This window comes from Ranitomeya variabilis, chromosome 2 (genome assembly GCF_051348905.1).
Source record: "Ranitomeya variabilis isolate aRanVar5 chromosome 2, aRanVar5.hap1, whole genome shotgun sequence".
Taxonomy (NCBI): domain Eukaryota; kingdom Metazoa; phylum Chordata; class Amphibia; order Anura; family Dendrobatidae; genus Ranitomeya; species Ranitomeya variabilis.
In genome coordinates, this window is record NC_135233.1 from 494,890,706 (window position 1) to 494,918,553 (window position 27,848).

General features: G+C 45.0%; 1 protein-coding gene across 2 annotated transcripts in view; it reads right to left on the reverse strand.

The window, feature by feature from the left end:
* The window catches only part of CPT1A (carnitine palmitoyltransferase 1A), a 102,269-nt gene that overhangs the window by 27,334 nt on the left and 47,087 nt on the right, over positions 1-27,848 (reverse strand). Inside the window, exons 9-13 of one of the 2 annotated variants that reach the window (XM_077288009.1) lie at positions 21,075-21,159; positions 17,471-17,666; positions 6,626-6,814; positions 5,840-5,945; positions 4,911-5,027 (exon numbers count right to left, since the gene is read on the reverse strand). In XM_077288009.1, coding sequence (XP_077144124.1) covers positions 4,911-5,027; positions 5,840-5,945; positions 6,626-6,814; positions 17,471-17,666; positions 21,075-21,159 — 693 coding nt within the window. Of the gene's footprint in view, positions 1-4,910; positions 5,028-5,839; positions 5,946-6,625; positions 6,815-17,470; positions 17,667-21,074; positions 21,160-21,689; positions 21,778-27,848 lie in introns of both variants that reach the window. The other variant, XM_077288008.1, reaches the window with a different exon arrangement.

The window sequence follows — 27,848 nt, forward strand, 5'->3', positions numbered from 1 at the left end:
CTGGTTAATTTTTGGTATTAATTTTCTTTTTCCTTGTTTCACAGCACATGGAGCACAACGGTTGGCCAGGTTCTGGAGCGGTCCTTCATCCGACAGCCACGGACCCGTCCCAGCCATCCAGCAGCGCTGCAGCAAGTGGGCCTTCCACACTAACTGGAGACCAGGGAGCTGGTCCATCAGGTCTTCCTCTTTCGCAGTCGTCTTCCACTGCCCCTTTTTTTTGGGGCTCCTCCCGGCAGCGGGCATCGGAGAGGTCACTCATGCCCGAGTTTTTGCACTTGAGCTCGGTTTTACATGACGCAATCAAGGCTTTGAGTGACCGAATGGATATTCCGCATAAGCTCTTGAATGCACGAATCCAGGAGGTCACCAAAAGCCTTGACCAAGTGAAAGCCGACCTCCAGAGGCCAGCACATCATTTTTTCAGAAAATTACTGGTACAGATCAAATTACAACAGGACATTTAAACAACATTGTCCTGCCATGACACACGTCCAATATCTGAATCAAAAAAGGCAGCAAATTGGTCCCCCATGTGACCAACTGCTGCATTTGACCGCAGCGGGTGATGCTGGAAATCGGGCAGTGGGTGTGCAACTGGTTCATCCAGTTCAATGTTGGGTTGCTCCTTAGCCATTATATAATTGTGCAGAACCACACAGGCTTTGACCACCTCGTCGACTGTTTCCACTTTTAGATTTATGGCTGATGCAAGAATGCGCTATTTAGAGACCAGAATGCCAAAGGTACACTACTGTTCTTCGGGCCCTGGTCAGTCTGTAGTTAAAGATCCTTCTAGTGTGGTTCAAGTCCCGGCTGGAATATAGCTTCAGTAGGTTTTCACACATCTGAAAGGCCTCATCCCCAACCATAACAAATGGCATCGGTGGACCTTGAGTGTTGGGGAGAGGTTGTGGCGGGGGGAAATTGAAATTTTTGCCATACACACGGCGGCCCATATCTGAGTTCTTGAAAGTCTGGGAATCGTTGCCACGGCCAAAAGCTCCAATGTCCACGGCGATGAAGCGACAGTTCGCATCAGCTATTGCCATGAGCACAACAGAAAAATATTTTTTATAGTTGAAATACTCCGATCCTGTTCTGGCAGGTTTGATACTGCCAGAAATTCCGCTCCTAAACAGTTGGGGAAATCACACACACTCCAGAATTTTTCCGCAATGTCAAGCCACATGTCGACGGTGGGTAGGGGTATAAACTCATCCCGGAGTACATTCCACAAAGCCCGACAGGTGTCCGCAACTATTCCGGACAGGGTGGATATTCCAAGCCGGTATTGGAAGTGGAGGGATGATAAACTCTCTCCGGTTGCCAGAAGTCTGTAAGAAAAAGAAACCCCCCAAAAATTACAAACTATTCTATTTATGGTGTGGTTACGCTAAAGAAAGAAAGGAAAATACCCAAAACATACATGTTAGAAAACACACAATTTGGACTGTCATGGTTTTAGATTTGGAACGTACATTAATGTAACCAGCAGATGTTCCTCGGGTGAAATCGCTCTACGGAGCTGGGTGTCCTGTCTCCGTATGGCTCCTTGGACACGAGCAAGCAAATCCTGGAATGAGTCTCGCGACATCCTTGTGTATTCCTGGAATTTCTCCGGGTTGGCATTAAGCTCACCATACAGCGTGTGATAGGCTCCACGGTTCTCACGTAGTTCGATAATGGGGTGTCTCCAAAAACGCCTACGTTGTCTCCTTCTCCATCTTTCGTGATTTCGGTCTTGCACCCAAGCTAAAGCACAGGCAAGAAACAGCTTGATGCTTAAATCCAGGTTGAAATAAAAGCTCTCTATGCGAAGATCCATCATGACAGGATACAGGAGCAAAATCTGAAGATTCCAGCTGTTCAGGGGTCTATATAAAGAAATCCCATAATACACGCCCTCTGTAGTCCCATTGGCGGTGTCTGGTTATCTTGATTTTTATCTTGTGAAATTTCTCATCATGCGCACCAAAAACGCAAACGCATGAAAAAACGCATATAAACGCGTACAAACGAGGCGTTTTTTTTAACCGCATGCGGTAACACATGCGTCTAAACAACGCCGCGTTTGTACGCGTTTTTTCCACCACCCTTAGATGAAAGAAGATTGTCATCAAGAAGTTGCTTACAATTGGCACAACAGAGACATTACCTACAACTTTAGGTCCCTCAAAAAGTAATGAAACAAGAAGAAAAAAATTTGCCCAGGAGGCTGCCAAGAGGCCTAAAGCAAGGAGCTGCAGGGATTGCTGGCAAGTAATAGTTGTGTACTGCATGTGACAATCTCATGTATTATTGCAATGTCTGGCTTGTGGGGGGGTGGCAAGATGGAAGCCTTTTATTCCAAAGAAAAATATCCAAGTCTGGCTAGGTTAAGCCAAAACCTTCATCAAGACTGCCAAAAGCATGTGGGAAAACGTCTTATGGTCTGATAAGACCAAGGTTGAACTTCAGAGAAACTGCACATCTGTTGGTGGTTTTCTTAGGCTAAGTGCACACGTCGCAGAATTGTCGCGGAAATTTCCGCGGCAATTCTGCAACTCCTGCCGCGGCTATATCGCATGCGGAATTGGCATGCATATTCCTGCTAAAAACTAGCGTTTTGCAAGCATAATTAGCTTGCAGGATGCTAGCGTTTTCCAAGCGATCTGTAGCATCGCTTGGAAAACTGATTGACAGGTTGGTCACACTTGTCAAACAGTGTTTGACAAGTGTGACCATCTTTTTACTATTGATGCTGCCTGTGCAGCATCAATAGTAAGATATAATGTTAAAAATAATAAACAAATATAAAATAAAAAAAATGGTTATTCTCACCTGCCGAAGGCAGCCGATTTCAGCGGCTTCCGTTCCTATAGATGCTTTGTGTGCAGGACCTTCACACACAGCATCTATAGGAACGGAAGCGGCCGCGTGCACCGCTGAGAGGCGGGAAGACTCCGGGGGCCATTGAAGGGGAGTATATCACGATTTTTTAACAATTATATGGTGCCCAGTCCGTGGAGGAGAGTCTCCTCTCTTCCACCCTGGGTACCAACCGCACATGATGTGCTTACTTCCCGCATGGTGGACATAGCTCCATGCAGGAAGTAAGCGGATCAATGCATTCCTAGGTGTGCGGAATCCCCGCAATTCCGCAAATTTAATGAACACGCTGCATTTTTTTCTGGAATGCAATTCCGCTCAGGAAAACAACGCAGCATGTGCACAAAAAATGCAGATTACATTCTATAAATAGGATGCTTAATGTGAGTGTTTTTTTTCGCAGTTTTATAGCGTTTTTATAGCGAAAAACCACGAAAAAAACTGTGAAAAATCTGCTACGTGTGCACACAGCCTTACAGAGGAAAGCATGCAGGTTAAATTGAAGATCTGGCCCATGCAGTAATCTATTTTCCATCTATGAGGTAGGACCGACATGTCATGAATCTAAGAAATGAGGGCTTAATCTCCAAAAGCCCATCTATTGCTAAATTTCAAAACTCCTCTACATTGAAGACAAGAGGCAGAGAGTAGGACCTACAGGTGCTTCTCACAAAATTAGAATATCATCAAAAAGTTAATTTTAATTCTTCAATACAAAAAGTGAAACTCATATTAGATAGATTACCGTTTGTAATGACTATTTCAATTGCTTATTTCTGTTAAGTTGATGATAATGGCTTACAGCCAATGAAAACCCAAATATCATTATCTCAGTAAATTAGAATACTTTATAACAACAGCTTGAAAAATTATTTTAAAAACCGAAATGTTGGCCTACTGAAATGTATGTTCAGTAAATGCACTCAATGCTTGCTCGGGCCTCCTTTTGCATCAGTTACTGCATCAATGTGGCATGGCATGGAGGCGATCAGCCTGTGTCACTGCTGAGGTGATATGGAAGCACCAAAAAGCTTGTCGGCAAAGGGTAGGATGAAGTGCTCTAAAATTTCCTTGTAGACGGCTGCACTGACTTTGGCCTTGATAAAACACAGTGGATCTACACCAGCAGATGACATGGCTCCCCAAACCATCACTGATTGTGGAAACTTCACACTAGACCGCAAGCAACTTGGATTGTGGCCTCTCCACTCTTCCTCCAGACTCTGGGACCTGGATTTCCAAATCAATGCAGATGCAAAATTTACTTTCCTTGTGGAGTGTGTCAATGACTGCCTTCTGGACATCTGTCAAGTCAGCAGTCTTCCCCATGATCGTGGAGCCTACTAAAACAGACTAAAGGACATTTTTAAATGCTTAGGAAGCCTTTGCTGGTGTTTTCTGTTAATTTTTGTAATTTACTGAGATAATGACTTTTGAGTTTTCATTGGCTGCAAGCCATAATCATCAATGAATGTAATGACTATATATAATATTTGAGTTTCACTTTTTGTATTGAAGAACTGAAAAAAATAAACTTTTTGATGATATTCTAATTTTGTTAGAAGCACCTGTATGTTCTCAAACTGCTGTTTGTACAAGTAGAAGGTGCCAGAAGTTTCTAGGAGTAACTGTCCTTGTGTGGGGCTTTTACCGGTGTCTCCTTTAATAAGTCATTCCCCATCCATGCCCTATTCCTGTCTCATGAATGTAAATCTGGATGCCAGTGAGGAGTTTAATGATGCAGCAAGTCCTGGCAAGATGGCAAAGAAAATGCTCTGCCTTGTAGAAGGTATACAGAGGTCACTGGAGACCTGTCAACTCTTCTGGAAGCCCAGGAGGTTTCCACTTTTCTGGGGAGCCTCATTGATGTTCCAGAAGAGCTGGCAAATATGGTGCATAATCATTTGGGAAAAGATAGGATATTTTTCTGGTAACTTAGGATACTGAAGGAAGATCAATCTATGATGGTGTCCAGATGCCATAAACACAGCATCTCATTATCTGAAGAGATAACATGATTTATTTGCAGTGTCGCTTACCTCTTCCGGGATTTCCCATTGCAGTCTGCTTGGAGGAGGAATACTAGGATTGACATCTCCCTTACAATGACCATCTAATTCATATCCAAGATCAAACTTATCAGTTGCCATCACATACTGCAAATTAGAAAATCCAAGAGAAATCAGTATTTCTATTAGCCGTGAGGTCAAGAAGATTAGAATTCGTTGAAAATTTTATAGAAAAGAAAAAAAAAAAAAAATCAGATGACATTGTAAAGAAAAAAAAAAAAAAGTTTGGACAGCAACCTCAAACTGCTTTGACATGTTCTAGAATATCATCTGGCAAAATGGAATTGACTGACAGCTATTAAAAGCAGTTACATATTCAGCCAGGGCATTAATGTCCATAGACAATTTATTTGGCCGATACATAGCCCAGCACATGATGGCCCCAGCACATGATGGCCCCATCACTATTGTTACTGGGTAGAAAAAGATTGTGAAGAAATTTCTTTCCCAAAGTGAAAAGTATTGTTGGCAAACAAAAGGAGAGCGAATTTTTGAGAGCGGTGAAAAAAAAACAAAAACTTAAGGAGACCATCAAGTGGTCATCACTTCTTTCCTGGTAGGCAAATTCTGCCAGGGCAGGAGGGGGGCAGTCACTGCTATGGACCTTGAATTGCACCATTTGCTTCACAATAAACATTATTATGGAGTATTATCATGTGGTATTATCAGTAGCAAGCTTCTGACTTGGTTTGGTGCCTTATTGGTAAGATGTTAGTATCAGTAACATCTATTATGTGACATTTACCGATGATTGAACCAATTCACCAGATTCACAACTTTTTATAACAGAACTGGGATTATTATACTGGACTGGGATTATCATAAAAATGTATCTTCATATTTTTCTACTAGACTTTACTATGGCACACAACAGTATAATCAGTAAAAAGCCAACTTACTTCCCACAGATGGCCGACAATTGGGGCGTCGGCCCAGGAATGTTCACAGTTCATGCCAGTCTTTCCATTCTTGAAGACAACAAAGCTTATTGTTTTGTCAAACCACCTAAAACATATTTCACATCGACATTAATATATAGTCTCCACACAATGAAAGCACTGGAAAAACTGTGCCATATCACCCTATTGTTATAGTTGCATAGTTCTATAGGTTGAAGACATGTATCCATTAAGTTCATCGTTTCTCCACCAGTTACATATTCTCTAATCGCTGGATTACTTATAACCCACAATGTGATTTGTTGTTGGAAAAGCGTCCAGCACTTTTAAAATGCAGATTCCAGACTGACTGCTTTAACTGTAAAGCACCCCTTCCTATTTAAATGTGATTGTTATGATAGGATGTTATAATAGTATTTATTGATAAAATTTAACGAATAGAAGGAAAGTGTAGACATGAGAAATGTTCGTAGCAACATTTCTTGGTCATAGAGTATGTGACACATCGCTGGAATCAGGGTCTCTGCCCCTACATTATGCTGCTCCCACATTCCATAGCAAAAACTTACTGGCAGATTCCCTTTAAAATCTCCCGTACTCAATATTGTAGAAGCCTGCACCAACTTTTCCCAGTTTTTTTATTTAACCAGAGAGATTGAACCTGGCCAAGTACACATATATGTAATATTATATTACAGTATTAATCATTTTGTGTAACCCATCTATCTATAGTTACATTTTCAGTAAAACAGAAAAAGGAAAAAAAAAAACAAAACCTCAAAATACCTGTCATAGCATTTCCCATGCAAGAGAGATTTTGCATATTTGTCAAGGGAGGTGACCGGGTCTTCTTTGTTGTATCCTTGCTCAGTCTCATCTAGAGTTACAAAGAAAGCTGCTTTCTCAACTGCATCCAGACTTTGCTTGTTCTTTCCATTTCCAAAGTAATCCTTACGAGCCGTGGCCCATGGCACCCTGCATGGCACAAACAAGTTAATGAGTCATTATTCAGATGTAGCTCGATCTACAACCACAGACCAACTCAAAATTACTGTTTCAAAATGAGCAAATTGATTTGATGCAACTCGAACATTGTGACAAATCTTCAGAGACTCGCTAAACTTGAGGATTTCTAAGAATTTATGTTTTGCTTTGCACAAATCACCTAAAATGGCTGTTGTCAAATTTACATATTGCAAAAAATTTAATCAGTCAGTTAAGGATGTCATGACCTGTGGGGCAGATGGTCTGGCTTCCCCACAATCCCTTGCAGCCATCACACTACATGGTATAACACAGTCAATCAGAAGGGACCATCGTAGCCCGTACAAAAGCAGAAGCAGGAAATGTAGCATACAATTTTGTGGCCAATCTGCATAATGAGAGGGTGTCACAGCTCAGCTACACAAATAGGAAGAAAAAGTCATAAAACACTGAATAAACTGTACAAATGGTGAGTGACAGCACAGCAGTGAAGACTTGAGTGTGAGGATCAGGCCATTTACCACCACTTACCATCCATTTAGCCACAGCAAGATAACTTGGGGGCAATTTGAAACTACTATAGCTGTGTTTATGTTATGTTAATGGAGCGCCCCCACTGCCGCAGGGCCGAGGGGTACCCGGTACCGGGCCTCTCTGTCTCAGTTCTGGGGTTGTCACGGTGGCCAGACCCGGCCCGTGACCCTGCTGAGGGGCGTTCAATGAAGGTGGAGAGTGATGTTGTTGTGGTGTGGTGCAGGTCGCGGTGAATAACGAGGACACCAGGTTGCAGTCTCTAACTTTTTACTGAAGGTTTGGAGGTACCCAACCCAGAACACTGTTAACCAGGCTGTCTGTGACCGGCCGGTCCGAAGGCACATCAGGAGTCCCCTTAACAGGTGGGAATCAGCGTCTACCTTCTAGCGCCTAGGTGTTGTAGTCCTTCCCTGCTGAGCACCCCGGGATAGTCCTCACAACTGATTCTGTCTGTCTCTGATCTTCGTTCTCTCCGTCCCCCAGATGATATGGTCAGGACGCACCCGTATGACGGGGTAGGCCTGGAGTTCTTCCGGGACCCTAGAGTCGCCCCTCTCCCACAGCTGTCTCCGTTGTCTGCTTAGGTGATTTGGGTGAGACAGCCAACCTATAATTGACTGTCCTGCCGTGGTTTGAAGTAATGCTAAGAGTCTCTTACTTGCTCGGCGTTCCGGCCACCGACTGTTTGCGCCTCAGAAGGATGTTGCCTCGATCTTACAGCACGACTCCTTCTGGTCCTATCGCCTCTTTGCTGTATTTCCGTTTTTCTCACTGTTTGTCCTTTCTTAGGAATCTGTCAGGATCCCATCCCTGAGAGGTCCTCTCTCTAGCTCTTCCCTCTTACTTCTTCCTGTCTTGTTGTCCAACCCCCAGTTTTACCAGAGTGTGAGGAGTGGCCTACTAGATAGAACCACTCCCCCTGGTGGCCGGAGCGTGAAGTGTAATGTGTGTGATACCTGGTCAGGTGAACTCCTTTAGTGCAATCAGACGTAACATCACTCCCCTTAGTGGCAGAGCGACGTTACTGCAATGACCAGGACTCTGGGGCGCTGCACTCCCCCCCGGTTAAATCCAGTACTCCCGGACTGGGAAAACAAGAACAACAATACATGTTAACAGAAAACACACAAAATTTTGAAATATCATAAACAATTAAACATAACAGTGCTTCCCTTTATGGGAGGTGAGGACTCTTGAACATTGCAAAAGTTAGGTCATGCATAGTTTATGACTCTCAGTTCAGTGGTTGAAACAGCGGGGACCCCGGGTAAACAAAGGGGTCCCTTTTAGAAGTTTTTGGAGCAATTCACTGTCTATTACTCCATTTGTCCATTTTAAAACCTGTAACAAAAGATATGTACACAAACATTTTCAACTAAATAGCAGCCCTCATTAATATCTCCAAGTTTTGTAGCGGAGGGGAGTTTGATTCTGAGTGCTGCGTGTAGACCTTCGCAGCGCAGGGGTTGCTATTGGCCTAACAGGGCCTGCTATGCTTGCTACCACTGGTGTAATGCACTGTCTTCTAGCTACGCTTCTAGTGAGTCTGGGTAGCACTGGCAGGCTGGAGCTCTCAGGGCCGCTGCTACCAACAGTGGGTACGGCAGATTCGCCGATAGCAGAGGGAGGATTTGCCGGTTCAACGGTTGACATGGCATCTTCAGGTAAGGCTTGCTGAGATTGCGGGCCCGGATGATCTGGCACCACAATTAGTTCTGGTGGGTCCGGCTGGCGGAACGTTAGAACAGGTACCACGATGGCCTGATTTATCTGAGTCCAGGACTGGGGAAAATCACCAAGAACAGTGTGTATCATCTTCTCCTTTTCTACAGGTGGGGAGGTTCCTGGATCCGTTTCCCTCTCTCTCAACTTATCAGGGCAGACTTTAAGGTGGTCCCTGGATATCGCCGTCGAGGTCTCCCCTCCATCCTTGCTGATGAGACAAACCTTCGTGTTGTCGAAATCGGATGGCAGGATGGCATACGGTTCCGCTTCCCATTGGTCGTCGAGTTTGTGTAGCCTCCTCTTTCGTTTGAGTACGTGCTCACCGGGTGACAAGGGAATCGCAGGAGCATGCTGGTTGTAGTCCCTTTCTTGTTTTTGTCTAGCCTGGGCGAGACTTCTTTCCACGCATTCCTGTACCTTGCGGTACTTTCGCTGCCTTTCTGCATCCCAATCTGCATCCGGCGAGGTATCTTCGGGGACTAGGACCCCCATGTCCAGGTCAACGGGTAACTTGCTGGATCTTCCTCGCATCAGGTATGCTGGAGTGCAGTTGCTGGAATTTACTGGGATATGATTGTATATGTCCACCAAGTCAGGCAACTTTGTCGGCCACAGGTTCCGCTCCTCTACGGGCAAGGTCTTCAGTAAGTCGATCACCACTTGGTTCATCTTTTCACACATCCCGTTGGTTTGGGGATGGTACGGTGTGGTTCTAATCTTCTTACACCCGTACAGATGGCAGAACTCTTGGAACACCTCTGCTTCGAATGCTGGTCCCTGATCGGTCAGTACCTTCTCCAGGTACCCATGGGGCCTACAAAAGTACTGCTGGAAGGCCTTGGCAGCCGTCCTAGCCGTTAGATCCTTGACAGGTACAACCACCAAAAATCTGGAGTAGTGATCTACGATGGTAAGAGCGTAGATATAGCCTGACCGGCTAGGTGTCAGCTTCACATGATCCAGCGTGACCAGTTCGAGCGGCCGCTTGGTGATGATGGGCTGCAAGGGAGCCCGTTGGCTGTCACGGTCCTTCCTGCGTAGGCTACATGGACCGCACTCCCGACACCACTTCTCAATGGCTCTCTTCATGCCAATCCAATAGAACCTCCCTCGGAGTAGCCTCTCCAGCTTCCTCCATCCGAAGTGTCCGGCTCCATCGTGGTAGGCTCCCAGAACCATGGGCGCATCTCGCCTCAGCACCACTATCTGCCATACCAATTCATGAGTACGCGGGTCGATACTCCTCCGGCACAGCTTGCCATCATGGATAAACAGTTTGCTTCTCCCCTTCCACAGCTGTCGGGTCTCCTGTGGATCATCTGGGCCGGGATGCAACCCTGCCTGCGTCAGGAGCTCTTTCACCCGACGGACCGCGGGGTCACCATCCTGGGTCTCCGCCCATCCGTGATGGGGCAGGGGATTCAGCGTGGCGTTCTGTTGGTTCTTGTACCGGTTCTTCACATGATGGGAGTACTGAGCGGCTTTGGGGCGATGGAACGCAGGCAACTATCTCTTCAAGTGCCTCCGGGTCCTCCCCCGTTTCTGGCAAATTGGGCATCCGGGAAAAGGCATGGGCGTTCACATTCTTGCGTCCTGCCCGGTACTTGATGGTGAAGTCGTAGTTGGACAGCCGGGCCATCCACCGCTGTTCCAAGGCCCCGAGTTTGGCTGTATCCAAGTGTGTCAGCGGATTATTATCCGTGAAGACGGTGAACTTCGCCGAGGCCAGGTAGTGTTTGAACCTCTCTGTCACTGCCCAGACGATGGCATGGAACTCCAGTTTAAAGGAACTGTAGTTGTCAGGGTTCCTTTCCATGGGACGGAGCTTCCTTCTGGCGTAAGCGATCACCCTCTCTTTGCCTTTCTGGACCTGGGACAGCATGGCTCCCAATCCCACATTGCTGGCATCCGTGTACAGCACAAACGGTTGGTCGTATTCGGGGTAGGCCAGTACCTCTTCTCCAGTCAGTGCCGACTTCAAACAAGTGAAGGATCCTTCCAGCCCCTCGTTCCAGTCAAATGGGGCGTTCTTCCCCTTGGTCTTCTTTGATTGGCCCACCAACAGGTCTTGCAAGGGTGCGGCCTTCTTGGTGAAGTCCTTGATGAACCTTCGGTAATAGCCTACCAGCCCGAGGAACTTCGTGGAGGTTGCTGGGCTTCGGCCAGTCTTGGATCACCGTGACCTTGTCAGGGTCTGGGGCTACTCCTTCAGCGCTCACCACATGGCCCAGGTACTGCACTTTGGGTTTCAGCAGATGACATTTGGACGGTTTCACCTTTAAGCCAAAGTTGGACAGGGCTTCAAACACCTCAGCCAGGTGCTTCAGATGGTCTTCGTAGGTCTTAGAGAAGACAATGACATCATCCAAATACAGCAGTACGGTTTCAAAGTTCTTGTGCCCCAGACAGCATTCCATCATCTTCTGGAACGTCCCCGGGGCATTGCACAATCCGAAGGGCATGTAGTTGAATTCGCAGAGACCCATCGGTGTCGTGAAGGCCATCTTCTCTTTGTCCGCCTCCACTACGGGAACCTGCCAGTACCCACTGGTGAGATCTAAGAGAAATAGTTAGACTTTAGGGCAGCCAGAGACTCCTCTATCCTGGGCAGTGGGTATGCGTCCTTATGTGTAATGCGATTCAACTGCCTGTAATCAACACACATCCTCATTGTGCCATTTTTCTTTTAACAAGGACTAATGGAGCTGCCCAGGGGCTACAACTGTCTCTCACCACCCCAGCCTCCTTCATTTCTCGCAACATGTCCTTGGCACACTGGTAATGAGCTGGGGGTAAAGGGCGGTATCTCTCCTTTATGGGCCGGTGATCTCCCGTGGGGATATGATGTTGGATCCCTTTCACCTGTCCAAAATCTAAGGGGTGTTTGCTAAATACCCGCTCGTACTCGTGAACCACCCTGTAGGCCCCCTGTTTCTGATGGGATGGGGTGGAGTCAGTGCCCACATGCAATTCCCGACACCAATCTTTCGAGTGCCCTGCAGAACCGTTGTCCTCCGCCGGGTTAGACGGGGCCAAGGGTCCAGGTGTCTGTATCACACTATTATTGACAGCGAACAGTTTGGCAAGCGTGGCATACTTGGTGAGGTGGACCTCTTCCTCCCCACAATTAAGGACACGTACGGGCACCCTCCCCTGGCGGACGTCGACCACCCCCCTGGCTGTTAGGAGAGTGGGCCTATTGTCTGAATAGACGGGTTCTACCAGGGCCTGGTAGTTCTTACCCCTGAGGCCTATGGCTGCCCGACACCATATCAACATCTCACTCCTGGGAGGTATCGCGATAGGGTTTGAATCACTCAGTGACACGACCAATTTCACCACCAGTCAGCTCTACCTGCTGTCTCTGCATCAGAGCTCTGATTTCTTGTTGCAGGGCGCGTTGTTCACTGTAGCCAGCAGTTTCTGCTACCTGTTGCAACAAGACGATAACTTCTGCAAGACAATTTTCTATAACATTGGTGCCCATAATCATCATGGGATTACATTCACGGCGGTCAATATCAACAATTACAATCCCCTGGGCCTTCAATTCCACCCGCCCCACCTTGATGGTGACCTCTTTATACCCCACTTGTGGCAACGGCTGACCATTACTGGCTATGATGGTGAAATCGTCATCGGGGCCACGAGTAATATCGGTGTCCTCCCAATACCGTTTATAAAGCACGTAAGGCATAGTTGTCACCTGAGAACCGGTGTCCAGCAGAGCGTTCATGGGGATACCGTCGATCACAACAGGAAGAACTGGCCGCCCTCCAACGTATTTGGCTCTCCAATGCTGCGGGCCTGATCGTCCTACTCCTGGGGGTTGGCCCTTTGCCCCAGATGTTGCTCGTTTAGAGGACAGTACCTTGCAAGGTGGCCCACCTGGTGACAGCGGCGGCACATGGGTCGTCCGTCCCGATGGAAGCGATCGTCGTCCCGGGCTCTGGTCGGCGGAGTCCTCCTCTGTCGCATCCAGGGGACATCCTCTGGTCTGGAGGCCAGCTGGATCTTCTCCTTGGGGGCCTCCTGTAGGGACTGCACCGTCCGGGCCAGGGCAGCAACACTCTTGGTCAGCTCCTGCATCTGGAGGCGGAGTCCTGCAGGGGAGTCATCCTCTAGGCTCTGGGCGTCGGCCTCGGCGGCGACCGGGGCATCCGGCGCCACCTCTTGGTGGTATGTGAGAGCGGGACGCCTGGGTGGTATTGCATGGCTGGGCTGTCGCTCCTGCAGCGCCTGGATAGCTTTATCCTTGAATTGCGCAAAAGTCAAGTCTGGATTCTGCATGGCCAAGAAGTGTAATTAGCCCCTTTGGTGACTGCACAGGAGCCCCTCAATGAACCGCTCTTTCAGGAGTTTATCCTCATCTTGCATGCTGCCGGGGTCACTCTGCTTAATGGCCCGCAGCGCCTCCTGGAGATTAAGGGCATAGTCTCGTAAGCTATCCTGTGGTCTCTGTTTGCATCCATAGAAAGTAAATTTAATTTCTGTAGCAGTACGGGTATCGAAGGTTGCTTTAAGCTTTGCAAAAACCTGCTGTGCCGTTCCCTTATCCGCGGCGGGCCAGGACTTCACTTCTCTCAGAGCCGCCCCAAAGAGCTGGCCGATCATTTGAACCTTCTGAGGCTCTGTCAGGGGATAGAACTCAAGCAGGCTGCAGATCCCTTCTTTCAAGTCAGTGAACGTATGCGACTCCCCGGAGTATCGTGGGAGTCAGGCCGCTCCGGGCAGGTACGGCATAGAGAAGGGCATTATGGCCTTTGTGGTAGCGGCAGTGTCCGACTGGCTGATGGGGGCAGCGGGTTCTGCGGCAACCGGTGGTGGTATTAGGGCCGCGGCTACGTCCGCTGCGGGGCCCGGAGCTGCCCCTGTGTCCACGGCTGCGACCGCCGCCTCCGCTCCTCCCGACTCGGACATGGCTGTCCCTTCCTCCCACTAACCTGCTGGAGGTCGGAGTTCCTCTTCGGGAGTTGGCACTTTACCGCGCTTCCTCGTTCCGCGCTTCTCTTGACCGGTTCCGCCCACGAAGCTAAGGCTCCTCCCTCCGTGCGCGGCAATGGCGAATTGTGGCGGGAACTCTTGGCGGCAATTAGCAATGCACAGTCTTTGCGATAAGTCACAGTCCAAGTATAATAAATCACAGTTCCAAGGCACACATGACCTGATTCTTCAGGCTTAAGTAGATACTGTTCGTGATGCCAAATTGGAGCGCCCCCACTGCCGCAGGGCCGAGGGGTACCCGGTACCGGGCCTCTGTCTCAGTTCTGGGGTTGTCACGGTGGCTAGACCCCGCCCGTGACCCTGCTGAGGGGCGTCCAATGAAGGTGGAGAGTGATGTTGTTGTGGTGTGGTGCAGGTCGCGGTGAATAACGAGGACACCAGGTTGCAGTCTCTTTACCTTTTTACTGAAGGTTTGGAGGTACCCAATCCAGAACACTGTTAACCGGGCTGTCTGCGACCGGCCGGTCCGAAGGCACATCAGGAGTCCCCTTAACAGGTGGGAATCAGCGTCTACCTTCTAGCGCCTAGGTGTTGTAGTCCTTCCCTGCTGAGCACCCCGGGATAGTCCTCACAACTGATTCTGTCTGTCTCTGATCTTCGTTCTCTCCGTCCCCCAGATGATATGGTCAGGACGCACCCGTATGACGGGGTAGGCCTGGAGTTCTTCCGGGACCCTAGAGTCGCCCCTCTCCCACAGCTGCCTCCGTTGTCTGCTTAGGTGATTTGGGTGAGACAGCCAACCTATAATTGACTGTCCTGCCGTGGTTTGCAGTAATGCTTAGAGTCTCTTACTTGCTCGGCGTTCCGGCCACCGACTGTTTGCGCCTCAGAAGGATGTTGCCTTGATCTTACAGCACGACTCCTTCTGGTCCTATCGCCTCTTTGCTGTATTCCCGTTTTTCTCACTGTTTGTCCTTTCTTAGGGATCTGTCAGGATCCCATCCCTGAGAGGTCCTCTCTCTAGCTCTTCCCTCTTACTTCTCCCTGTCTTGTTGTCCAACCCCCAGTTTTACCAGAGTGTGAGGAGTGGCCTACTAGATAGAACCACTCCCCCTGGTGGCCCGAGTGTGAAGTGTAATATGTGTGATACCTGGTCAGGTGAATTCCTTTAGTGCAATCAGACGTAACATCACTCCCCTTAGTGGCAGAGCGACGTTACTGCAATGACCAGGACTCTGGGGCGCTGCATTAAGAGCTTGAAATGTGTTGAACAACACTGAGATCTTCTAGATCCGGATCCTTACTTTTTCAGGGAAAATTGATGCTTTGCAGCACTTTTGAATTGCGGTAAATCAATTAACCACAGTCGGGAACCAGCCTGAGGATCACGCAGATATCCCATCGCTGCCACCAATTTGTCATGAACAGCTCTCGCCCGCTGAAAGCCCCAGGCAGGAGACATTAATGCCATATTTCCCATCATGATTTTAGCTTTTGATAGATCGGAAACATGGCATACACAGTGAGTACGGAAAGTATTCAGACCCTTTACATTTTTCACTCTGTTTCATTGCAGCCATTTGGTAAATTCAAAAAAGTTCATTTTTTCCTCATTAATGTACACTCTGCACTCCATCTTGACTGAAAAAAAAAATATGTTGAAATGTTTGCAAATTTATTAAAAAAAGAAAAACTGAAATATCACATGGTCATAAGTATTCAGACCCTTTGCTCAGCATTGAGTAGAAGCACCCTTTTGAGCTAGTACAGCCATGAGTCTTCTTGGGAATGATGCAACAAGTTTTTCAGACATGGATTTGGGAATCCTCTGCCATTCTTCCTTGCAGATCCTCTCCAATTCCATCAGGTTGGATGGTGAACTTTGGTGGACAGCCATTTTCAGGTCTCTCCAGAGATGCTCAAATGGGTTTAGGTTAGGGCTCTGGATGGTCCAGTCAAGAATGGTCACAGAGTTGTTCTGAAGCCACTCCTTTGTTATTTTTGATGTGCTTAGGGTCATTGTCTTGTTGGAAGGTGAACCTTCAGCCAAGTCGGAGGTCCAGACCACTCTGGAAGAGGTTTTCATCAAGGATATCTCTGTACTTGGCCGCATTCATGTTTCCTTCCATGACAGCTAGTCGGCCTGTCCCTGCAGCTGAAAAACACCCTCATAGCATGATGCTGCCACCACCAGGTTTCACTGTTGGGATTGTATTGGGCAGGTGATGAGTAGTGCCTGGTTTTCTCCACACATACCGCTTAGAATTATCAGCAAAAAAGTCTATCTTCTCATCAGACCAGAGAATCTTATTTCTCATAGTCTGGGAGTCCTTCATGTGTTTTTTTAGCAAACTCTATGCAGGCTTTCATATGTCTTGCTCTGAGGAGAGGCTTCCGGCGGGCCACTCTGCCATAAAGGCCCGACTGGTGGAGGGCTGCAGTGTTAGATGACTTTGTGGAACTTTCTCCCATCTCCCTACTGCATCTCTGGAGCTCAGCCACAGTGATCTTGGGGTTCTTCTTTACCTCTCTTACCAAGGCTCTTCTCCCACGATTGCTCAGTATGGCTGGACGGTCTGTTGTAACCTTGACCAGATCTGTGCCTTGCCACAATTCTGTCTGAGCTCCTTGGCCAGTTACTTTGACCTCATGATTCTCGTTTGGTCTGACATGCACTGTGAGGTCTTATAAAGACAGGTGTGTGCCTTTCCAAATCAAGTCATATCAGTTTAATTAAACACAGCTGGCCTCCAATGAAGGAGTAGAACCATCTCAAGGATGATCACAAGGAAATGGACAGCAAGTGACTTAAATATGAGTGTCTGAGCAAAGGGTCTGAATACTTATGACCATGTGATATTTCGGTTTTTACTTTACTTCTGGAAGTGATAAATTAGATAAGTTGTGCATTCTGCATGCTCATTTTGAATATTTCTATTCTACTGATCTGCTATGTAACGTTATATGGAAATAGGTCAATGAAGGATACAATGTTGTATCCCAAACCCAACAAATTAATGTCAAGAGCATTTGTCATTTTTACAGCAGTTAGCAGTTCATCTCCCTCCCCCTCCTATTGCTCCAGATCAGTTCTCCTATCACTGCTCTCACTTTCCAGAGCAATAGGCTTGTTCAAAGGGTCTTTTATCTCTATATGCAGGTACAGTAGTAAGAGTGTGGACTTCATAACAAGCCATGACTGACCGTTAATGTGTCACAGGAGCAGGACAAATCTCAGCAGTAGAACAAAGCTACTGAACCAGAACTGTCAGTCAGTCAGTCAATGAGGAGCGCCCACCTCACAGCACCAAGGAAGTGAAAGAGGCTGGAGAGTTGTCCTGCTCAACACACAAGTAAAGAATAATCCTTAAGAGACATTTTGATAGTATCCATGAAATTTACTTTTAAATTACGAGTTTATATAGAAAGGAAATTGTTCAATACCTGTCTCCTGCAGTGAGTGCAGCCAGATGTTCCTCTCCATCCTGAGGTTCAGACTTGTCATCAATAATTCGCTGCATCTGTTGTTCAATCTCCCTTGGTTTCAATAACCTTCCATCATGATACAACCACACTTTGAAGTACCGACCCTTATGGTAGACAACAATGTGTTTGCTGTCCTTTACATGTTGAATTGTGTCTGCAATAGTCAGAAGCTTACAATGAATACACATACATCTCTAACATTCAACCTCCGCTCACACTGAAGTAGATGAACCAACTTGAACTGGTGATACATTAATGGCCAAGGACATGCACCTCAGTTGGGCTTGGAGTTTCTGACTCGTAGGCACTTCACACACTTGACCATGCATAAGGTGAGATTATTGTGAAGGTACAGACCAGATTTTTGGTTCAGGACGCAGAGAATTAATTTATATCCATGAACGCAGTCAATGTGGCTTTGATAGGGGAGGTGAAGGAAACAGCTGAGAGGTGATCAACTCACTATGGCCCAATTTCCTTTACTACTGGGTGACTAGAACCCATGTACAAATCCCCAATGTATAGTCATCTAAGTAAACAGGCCATGTATTTTACAAGAGCATTTATAAGATCGCGATTTGTTGCCAGCTACTATGCAGTGCATGATTGGTTACGCATGCTAGTGTAATGCGTTCTCAGTGGGAAGAGGGGGCTCTTGTGGTTTTAGCTCCACGGAGAACATAATGATCAGGCAGTTAAAATTGAACTGTCCAATCCTCATCTTCACCAACATATTCCGAATAGGGAAAATTAGGAGGCCCCAATATACATCAGATGGTCAACTGACCCCGATGGAATCATCAGGTCGACCAATACATCTAATGTGTATGGCCAGCTTCACACGCAGACCATATTTTATGGAGGCTGCATATGTAGGACCATATTTAAATAGGCTTCCAGATTTAAGATATGGATGACCGATCCCAGGGACAGGTCATCAATATTAGTGGTGTAGGACATCTGGTACTCTCACAAATCAGTTGTTTTTAGGTCTGGTGACAGCAGCATATAAATAGTGAATGGAGCTGAACAGAAAAGGTCCATTCACTGCATAGTGGCTGTTCTGTTCGAACAGGAGCTCGGCTGCAGTAACTCCAGGTCATCAAGATAGTAAAAGCCTGGATAACACCTGGAAAAAAGGACTACAGTTACAAATACATTGTAAAAATTCCCAAGCTCCTCGATTGATGCCCTTTTCTGTTTTGAGCTGCACCACTTCTTTGCATATTTGCAGTTTTTGGAGCCCAGTATGTGAAATCTCTACCTGTAATTCAACAGGCTATTTCTTCGCCCTTCCATCTCGGACACTAACAATCACAGCACAGTCTGAGATGGCTAGATCAGCTGCTGAACAGTGTTTGGAAGTGCCTGAAAGGGAGGGGTAAAGTCACATGACTCAAGAGAAAACTATAAAGAAACACTCAGCTGAATTACAAGCAGAAATTTCACATACTCCACTCCAAAAGAATCAAATGTGAATATCTCTGCAGCTATTCAGTGAAAACAGGAAAAAAAAACCATTAGAATCAGGAGAGATGGAGATTTTTACAAGGCATTTAACACAATTTTTGAGCAAGTAACAGGTCCTCTTTACACTGGGGGACACAGACAGATGAGAGCCCCCTTACCTCTTGGGCCCCTGTGTGGCTGCACAGGTGGCACCAATGACAAATGCACACCTGCTTCTTTGAGAATACATTTTCAGTAACAAGTTGTACAAAAGACATTATCAATCCCCGCACCATAGATTGCAAATCAGCAAGCCATTCATTTACACAGCATTGTCAATGTTAGGTGAACTAAAAGAGGATGTACGGAAAAGCACCAACGTTAGAGAACATGCAAGAAGAGGCGTGCAAAGGGTTATGGGCATGGACAGACTAATAGTCAAGATAAGCAATAAATTGGTGACAATTCTCAGGTAAAAGCATTTGGTGGCATCTACAATAAGACCTTAGTAATTTATTTACCACCATAGCATTGTAAGCCCTCATTCAGAGTGAACCATTTACAAACAAGACCTTGGTGACCCAACAAAAACTTTCTGTATACCCTGACCCACGTACAAAAGCCCAGCAAACAACAGCAAATCAGCAGAAATCTATTAGTGCTGGACTCCAGAGGCGGTAGGTACAGCAACTGTCTGTTCTGTACTACAATAAGAAAAATGGAAGTCATGCCATGGACGATCTATCAAATGATGGACCCCAGTGGCCCCAATCAAAAGGTACCACCAAAGTGACACCTTTTGACTCCAACTTGGAACTAGAAAATCATAGTGTTCATTTTATTGCAAAAATCATGCAGCAAATTGCACTACTTGCACTTGTCCAAAACCACAATCTGTGAAGGTGCCTCCAATGTACACAGGCAGTACTACAAGCTGAGCCCCGGTATATACCCGATATGGGTACACACAAGCTGAGCCCCGGTATATACAGGATATGGGTACACATAAGTGGGGAATGAGTCTCAGATCAGCATCTAACCATGCTACTTTTAATTTCTCACTTTGCACCTTATTCAGACAACATTTTTTCTTATTCAAGTGCTGTCCATCTTAACTATGGGAAAGCTAAATCCATTCACACTATTAAGTCAGATTTCGTTACTGACCCATATGACTGATCCAAGGAAAACTCAGTACGTGTCCTATCCTGGAAAGATTTGTGGTTCAGACTAAGAAATTCAGGTGCAACAAAGATAGTAAAAAAAAACAAAAAACCTGAATGCATCCTGTAGCCAATGATGTGTTATTCATTTTTCACTGATCGAGAATCCGTCAGAACGATCCAGCCGCAGTTTGTTTATAGGTCATCTTTCTGAGATACAATGTCATCCACACCTTTAATGATCCGGTCTGCTGCTGAAACTGCAGTTTAATGCATATTCAAATGAAGATCACGTGCTCTGGACATGACCAGAGCACTTCCCAAGCCTCTGGCTCTATCACCTATGCAGCCCCAACTTCACTTGTTTCACTGACAGCTCACTGGTTTGAGTACACAGTAGAGGAAAGTGGGGCTGGGTAGGACTTGGAGGTTAAGGCTTGAGAAGTGCTTTGACACACCCAGAGCACTTAAGCCTCATTTGCATATGAATTAAAACCACAATTTTACCGTAGGGGACCAACAGATTGCATCAGTAAAGTGTGGATGACATTACCCTTCAAAGAGCAACATGACCATTACCTTGGTGGGGTAAATCGTTCTGATCGATGCCTTTTAATCGAAATCTGACATATAGCCTTGTAAACTCCTTCAACTTGAGATGGTATTGCTTCCATGCAGGACCAGAAAAGACATAGGACTGGTGAATGATATTTTCTGACTTTACTCATGCGTAGCACCATTATTTAAAAAAAAAAAAAAAGATCCTATGAGTAATCAAGGATCTGTCATCTGTTTGTAAATGGTGCATTCCTTTGTAGATTCCATTTTTTTTACTTTGTCTTGTGTAACATTTGCCAGAAAATCATTGCCACGTGCGTGTGTCAAGTAGTGCTGCACATGCGCCAGAATTGTGATGACCAACAACATGGAAGACAGGACCGAGGCTGTACCTGTCTCAACGCCTGGTATACGGCTACTATTGAACATTCGTTCATACTGGTAGGAACACATTGGAATGGTATTATTAATCATAAGCTGAAAGGAAACATAAGGGGTGAAAACAAATGAACAGAATGGAAAAAAGTAATAATAATACCAGAACAGGCATAAAGTAACATTCACATACACGAATACAAAATATAAGAGAGGACCCAGATGAACCTAGGATGAAAATACCAAAATAAAGGAGAGGAATCGCCAAGCAGTACTCTAGGTGAGGAAACATCAAAGCATCTAATTAAATATTAACTGTGAAACTCCAAAAAAATTAAGCTTATTTAAGGTTTGTAAGTTAGGGCAGACCTGGCAGAAACCAATGTACGTCGCATCGCACCATAATGTAACACATTAATAATTCATTTTAGTGACTATACAGCGAGCAGATGCCAGCGCCCATGGATCCCAACCAAAGTTTCATGGGTTCTCTGGGTCACATTTATGAAACCACACTTATTTTCGGAAGCAAATCTTTTGTCATCAAATCAAAGCCATCACGACCGGGAAGTCTCACAGTTAATATCTGATAGATGGCAAGGACTGGTACTATGGCCACGGGCAGCTCTTACCTGTCTCTTCTCCGGGTATACGGGAAGTATTAAACATTCTTTCCCACTGAGATGAGCATAATGGAACTGTGGATCCCAACAGCAGAATCTATACCACATAACCAAAGGGGGTGCCGGACAGGTAACAAATAGAAGTGCAAAAACACACAATATCACACATGAGGATAACACTCAATAAGACAAAAACTATTTCTTTTAATTAGGACTGGAGTGTAATAGATTATTGCTGCTCACTGAAGGTATACAATCAGTTCATTAGTTCTCCAGGCTTATAAACACATAATTATTACAGGTGCAAATCAATTACAGCCAATCGGAGGCATGGGGCATATCTAGCTTCATAGGTTGGAGATTCAATTCTTAAAAATTCTATCGCTTAAATTCTATCGATGGGTGAATACGGTTAACAGATCTCTTCATTTCCAACTTAATGCAGTTAAACATAGGATGTGATTATAGCCCATGCTTTCAATGAGACTAAAAAAATCTTAGGAATAGGAGATACCAGCACTGCTTTATTTTTTTTTGCATACAATGCATTTAAAGAGGTTGTCCACTACTATAACATTGAAGACCTATCCTTAGGGTATGCTAAAAAAAAACATTTGCAACATACATACCACAAGGTTAAACCTGGAGCGACAATATAGTATAACAACTATTTGTAAAAGCAAAGATACGCAAAAAGAATAAAATATACATGATCAGGACAGCAGTGTTCTTCAGGAGTAAATCCACATGGCAGCGTGCTCAATGTGCTCCCATTCCCTAGGGCAACGCTCACATTTGGGTTTTACCATTCCATTTGATACAAAAAGGAAGCCGAGAGACTCGTTATTAGGCTGGGGTCACATTTGCGAGTGCAATGGCAAGAAACTCGTGTGAGTCTCTCGCATCAGTACCTGGCACTGCCGCCGGCACTCAGGACCGGAGTGTGCAGCTGCATGTATTTCTATGCAGCTGAACGCTCCGATCCCAAGTGTCAGCAGCAGTGCCGGGTATTGATGCACGAGTTTCTCGCATTACACTCACAAGTGTGACCCTGACCTTACTGGGTCCATTTGGGTTCCGCTACATGTCCGTTTTTAGGACTTTTTCTGTTCTAAAAAAAAAAATTACATAACGGAACCAAGACAGACCCAATTATAATCAATTGGGGACTGTTTCTTTATGCATCAGTTCTACAATGGATCCATATTTGTACAATGTGTTACTGGTTACATTCTGATTCCGGACCTCAGAACAGTATCTACATGTTGAAGGTAGGTGACAATCTATGGTCCACATTGTAATCAAGTGTATAGTGTAAAAATGCTTGGCACATAGATCACATCTTTACAGAGCCTGGTGTATGATCATCTCATGAGCAAACAGCAGGTTATATAATATTAAATATTTATATAGAACAAGGAGGACTTGAGTTAGAACCTGCTAAAAATATCAAAATGTAATCATTACAAAAAATAACAATCATGCCCCCTGAGAAAGCGACTAATGCGAAACGCACATTGGGGGAACATGGCCGTGGAGCAGACAGGACCAACAAACATAATGAATACTCTTTTTAAAATTACTACTGCTTCAATACATAGTAGGTCCAACACGAGTGTCACCTTCTAATAGACACTGGACTATTGTCCTATTGTTTAGACCTCTTTCCCTATTATAATATTATATCGAATATGGGCACCAGATTACTTATGTTTTACATGACACCACAGGACTCGTAAAACACCATTTCCAGTTGTACGTATTTAATTTATCATATCCTGACCTATTCCCCGGCCTACTTTTTACCTAGGGATCACATCACATTTGTACTTATAATTATGTATCATTATATATCTTGTGATTGTTATTTTTTGCAATCAATAAACTTTGATACTTTTTAGGATATTCTGACTCTAGTCCTACTTGTATGTATATATATATATATATATATATATATATATATATATACTAGCTGTACTACCCGGCTTCGCCCGGGTTAATGACTGCTGTTAGCAAAATAGAATGTGTTAACAAAAATTTATTCTGCACACAAAAACCACAAAACAAATAGATAGAAATGTAATTATTAAAAGGCAAAAACTAAGCAAATAGAAGCATTTCACAACATATATTAGCTTTGTTATACTGAGAATGTCTTTGTTGCCTATATTAACCAATCAGAGCTCAGGTTAATTAACTGTAGCAAAATAGAAGCTGAGCTGTGATTGGTTGCTATTGGCAGCCTGATAAATCCCCAGCCAACAGGAAGCCCTCCCCCCTGGCAGTATATATTAGCTCACACATACACATAATAGACAGGTCATGTGACTGACAGCTGCCGTATTTCCTATATGGTACATTTGTTGCTCTTGTAGTTTGCTTATTAATCAGATTTTTATTTTTGAAGGACAATACCAGACTTGTGTGTGTTTTAGGGCGAGTTTTATGTGTCAAGTTGTGTGTGTTGAGTTGCGTGTGGCGACATGCATGTAGCGACTTTTGTGAGATGAGTTTTGTGTGGCGACATGCGTGTAGCAACATTTTGTGTGTTGAGTTGCATGTGACAGGTTAGTGTAGCAAGTTGTGTGCAGCAAGATTTGTGCATGGCGAGTTTTGCGCGTGGCGAGTTTTATGTGTGGTGCCTTTTGAGTATGTGCAAGTTTTGTGTGAGGCAACTTTTGCATGTGTTGCAACTTTTGTGCATGTGGCAATTTTTCTGCGTGTGGCAATTTTTCTGCGTGTGCAAGTTTTGCGTGTGGCGAGTTTTGCACGTGTGGCGAGTTTTGCATGTGGAGAGTTTTGCGCGTGGCGAGTTTTGAGCGGCGACTTTTGTGTTTCTACTTTTATGTGGCGAGGTTGGTGTATGTGTGGTGAAATGTGCACTGAGGGTGGTATATGTGTTCGAGCACGTGGTAGTGTGTGGCGCATTTTGTGTGTGTGTTCATATCCCCGTGGTGGTGTGATTATCCCATGTTGGGGCCCCACCTTAGCAACTGTACAGTATATACTCTTTGGTGCCATCGCTGTCATTCTTTAAGTCCCCCTTGTTCACATCTGGCAGCTGTTAATTTGCCTCCAACACTTTTCCTTTCATTTTTTCCCCATTATGTAGATAGGGGCAAAATTGTTTGGTGACTTGGAAAGCGCGGGGTTAAAATTTCACCTCACAATATAGCTTTGACGCTCTCAGGGTCCAGACGTGTGACTGTGCAAAATTTTGTGCCTGTAGCTGCGACGCCTCCAACACTTTTCCTTTCACTTTTTCCCCATTATGTAGATAGGGGCAAAATTGTTTGGTGAATTGGAAAGCGCGGGGTTAAAATTTCACCTCACAACATAGCCTATGACGCTCTCGGGGTCCAGACGTGTGACTGTGCAAAATTTTGTGGCTGTAGCTGCTACGGTTCAGATGCCAATCCCGGACATACATACATACATACATACATACACACACACACACATTCAGCTTTATATATTAGACTAGCTGTACTACCCGGCTTCGCCCGGGTTAATGACTGCTGTTAGCAAAATAGAATGTGTTAACAAAAATTTATTCTGCACACAAAAACCACAAAACAAATAGATAGAAATGTAATTATTAAAAGGCAAAAACTAAGCAAATAGAAGCATTTCACAACATATATTAGCTTTGTTATACTGAGAATGTCTTTGTTGCCTATATTAACCAATCAGAGCTCAGGTTAATTAACTGTAGCAAAATAGAAGCTGAGCTGTGATTGGTTGCTATTGGCAGCCTGATAAATCCCCAGCCAACAGGAAGCCCTCCCCCCTGGCAGTATATATTAGCTCACACATACACATAATAGACAGGTCATGTGACTGACAGCTGCCGTATTTCCTATATGGTACATTTGTTGCTCTTGTAGTTTGCTTATTAATCAGATTTTTATTTTTGAAGGACAATACCAGACTTGTGTGTGTTTTAGGGCGAGTTTTATGTGTCAAGTTGTGTGTGTTGAGTTGCGTGTGGCGACATGCATGTAGCGACTTTTGTGAGATGAGTTTTGTGTGGCGACATGCGTGTAGCAACATTTTGTGTGTTGAGTTGCATGTGACAGGTTAGTGTAGCAAGTTGTGTGCAGCAAGATTTGTGCATGGCGAGTTTTGCGCGTGGCGAGTTTTATGTGTGGTGCATTTTGAGTATGTGCAAGTTTTGTGTGAGGCAACTTTTGCATGTGGTGCAAATTTTGTACATGTGGCAATTTTTCTGTGTGTGCAAGTTTTGCATGAGGTGAGTTTTCCATGAGGTGAGTTTTGCACGTGTGGCGAGTTTTGCGTGAGCCTAGTTTTGCATATGGCGAGTTTTGCATGTAGCGAGTTTTGAGTGGTGACTTTTGTGTTTCGACTTTTATGTGGCGAGGTTGGTGTGTGTGTGTGGTGAAATGTGTGCTGAGGGTGGTATATGTGTTCAAGCACGTGGTAGTGTGTGGCGCATTTTGTGTTTGTGTTCATATCCCCGTGTGTGGTGAGTATCCCATGTCGGGGCCCCACCTTAGCAACTGTACGGTATATACTCTTTGTCGCCATCGCTCTCATTCTTTAAGTCCTCATTGTTCACATCTGGCAGCTGTCAATTTTCCTCCAACACTTTTCCCTTCACTTTTTCCCCATTATGTAGATAGGAGCAAAATTGTTTGGTGAATTGGAACGCGCGGGGTTAAAATTTCACCTCACAACATAGCCTATGACGCTCTCGGGGTCCAGACGTGTGACTGTGCAAAATTTTGTGGCTGTAGCTGCGACGGTACAGATGCCAATCCCGGACATACACACATACATACATACACACATTCAGCTTTATATATTAGATATACCTGTATGTAATCTCCTGTATATAGTATATACCTGTGTGTCATCTCACCTATATATAGTATATATCTGTGTGTCATCTCCTGTATATAGTATATACCTGTATGTCATCTCCTCCTATACATAGCATATACCTGTGTCATCTCCTCCTGTATATACTATATACCTGTAGGTAATCTGCTCCTGTATATAGTATATACCTGTGTGTCATCTCCTCCTGTATATAGTATATACCTGTATGTCATCTCCTCCTGTATGTAGTATGTACCTGTATGTCATCTCCTCCTCTATATAGTATATACCTGTGTGGCATCTCTCCTGTATATAGTATATATCTGTGTGTCATCTCCTCCTGTATATAGTATATACCTGTATGTCATCTCCTCCTGTATGTAGTATGTACCTGTATGTCATCTCCTCCTGTATGTAGTATGTACCTGTATGTCATCTCCTCCTGTATATACTATATACCTGTAGGTAATCTGCTCCTGTATATGGTATATACCTGTGTGTCATCTCCTCCTGTATATAGTATATACCTGTATGTCATCTCCTCCTGTATGTAGTATGTACCTGTATGTCATCTCCTCCTCTATATAGTATATACCTGTGTGGCATCTCTCCTGTATATAGTATATATCTGTGTGTCATCTCCTCCTGTATATAGTATATACCTGTGTGTCATCTCCCCTGTAAATAGTATATACCTGTGTGTCATCTCCTGTATATAGTATATAGCTGTATGCCATCTCCTCCTGTATTAGCCCTCGTTCACACGTTATTTGGTCAGTATTTTTACCTCAGTATTTGTAAGCTAAAATGGCAGCCTGATAAATCCCCAGCCAACAGTAAGCCCACCCCCTGGCAGTATATATTAGCTCACACATACACATAATAGACTGGTCATGTGACTGACAGCTGCCGGATTCCTATATGGTACATTTGTTGCTCTTGTAGTTTGTCTGCTTATTAATCAGATTTTTATTTTTGAAGGATACCAGACTTGTGTGTGTTTTAGGGCGAGTTTCGTGTGTCAAGTTGTGTGTGTTGAGTTGCGTGTGGCGACATGCATGTAGGGACTTTTGTGAGATGAGTTTTGTGTGGCGACATGCGTGTAGCAACTTTTTGTGTGTCGAGTTGCATGTGACAGGTTAGTGTAGCAAGTTGTGTGCAGCAAGTTTTGCGCATGGCGAGTTTTGCGCGTGGCGAGTTTTATGTGTGGTGCCTTTTGAGTATGTGCAAGTTTTGTGTGAGGCAACTTTTGCATGTGTTGCAACTTTTGTGCATGTGGCAATTTTTCTGCGTGTGGCAATTTTTCTGCGTGTGCAAGTTTTGCGT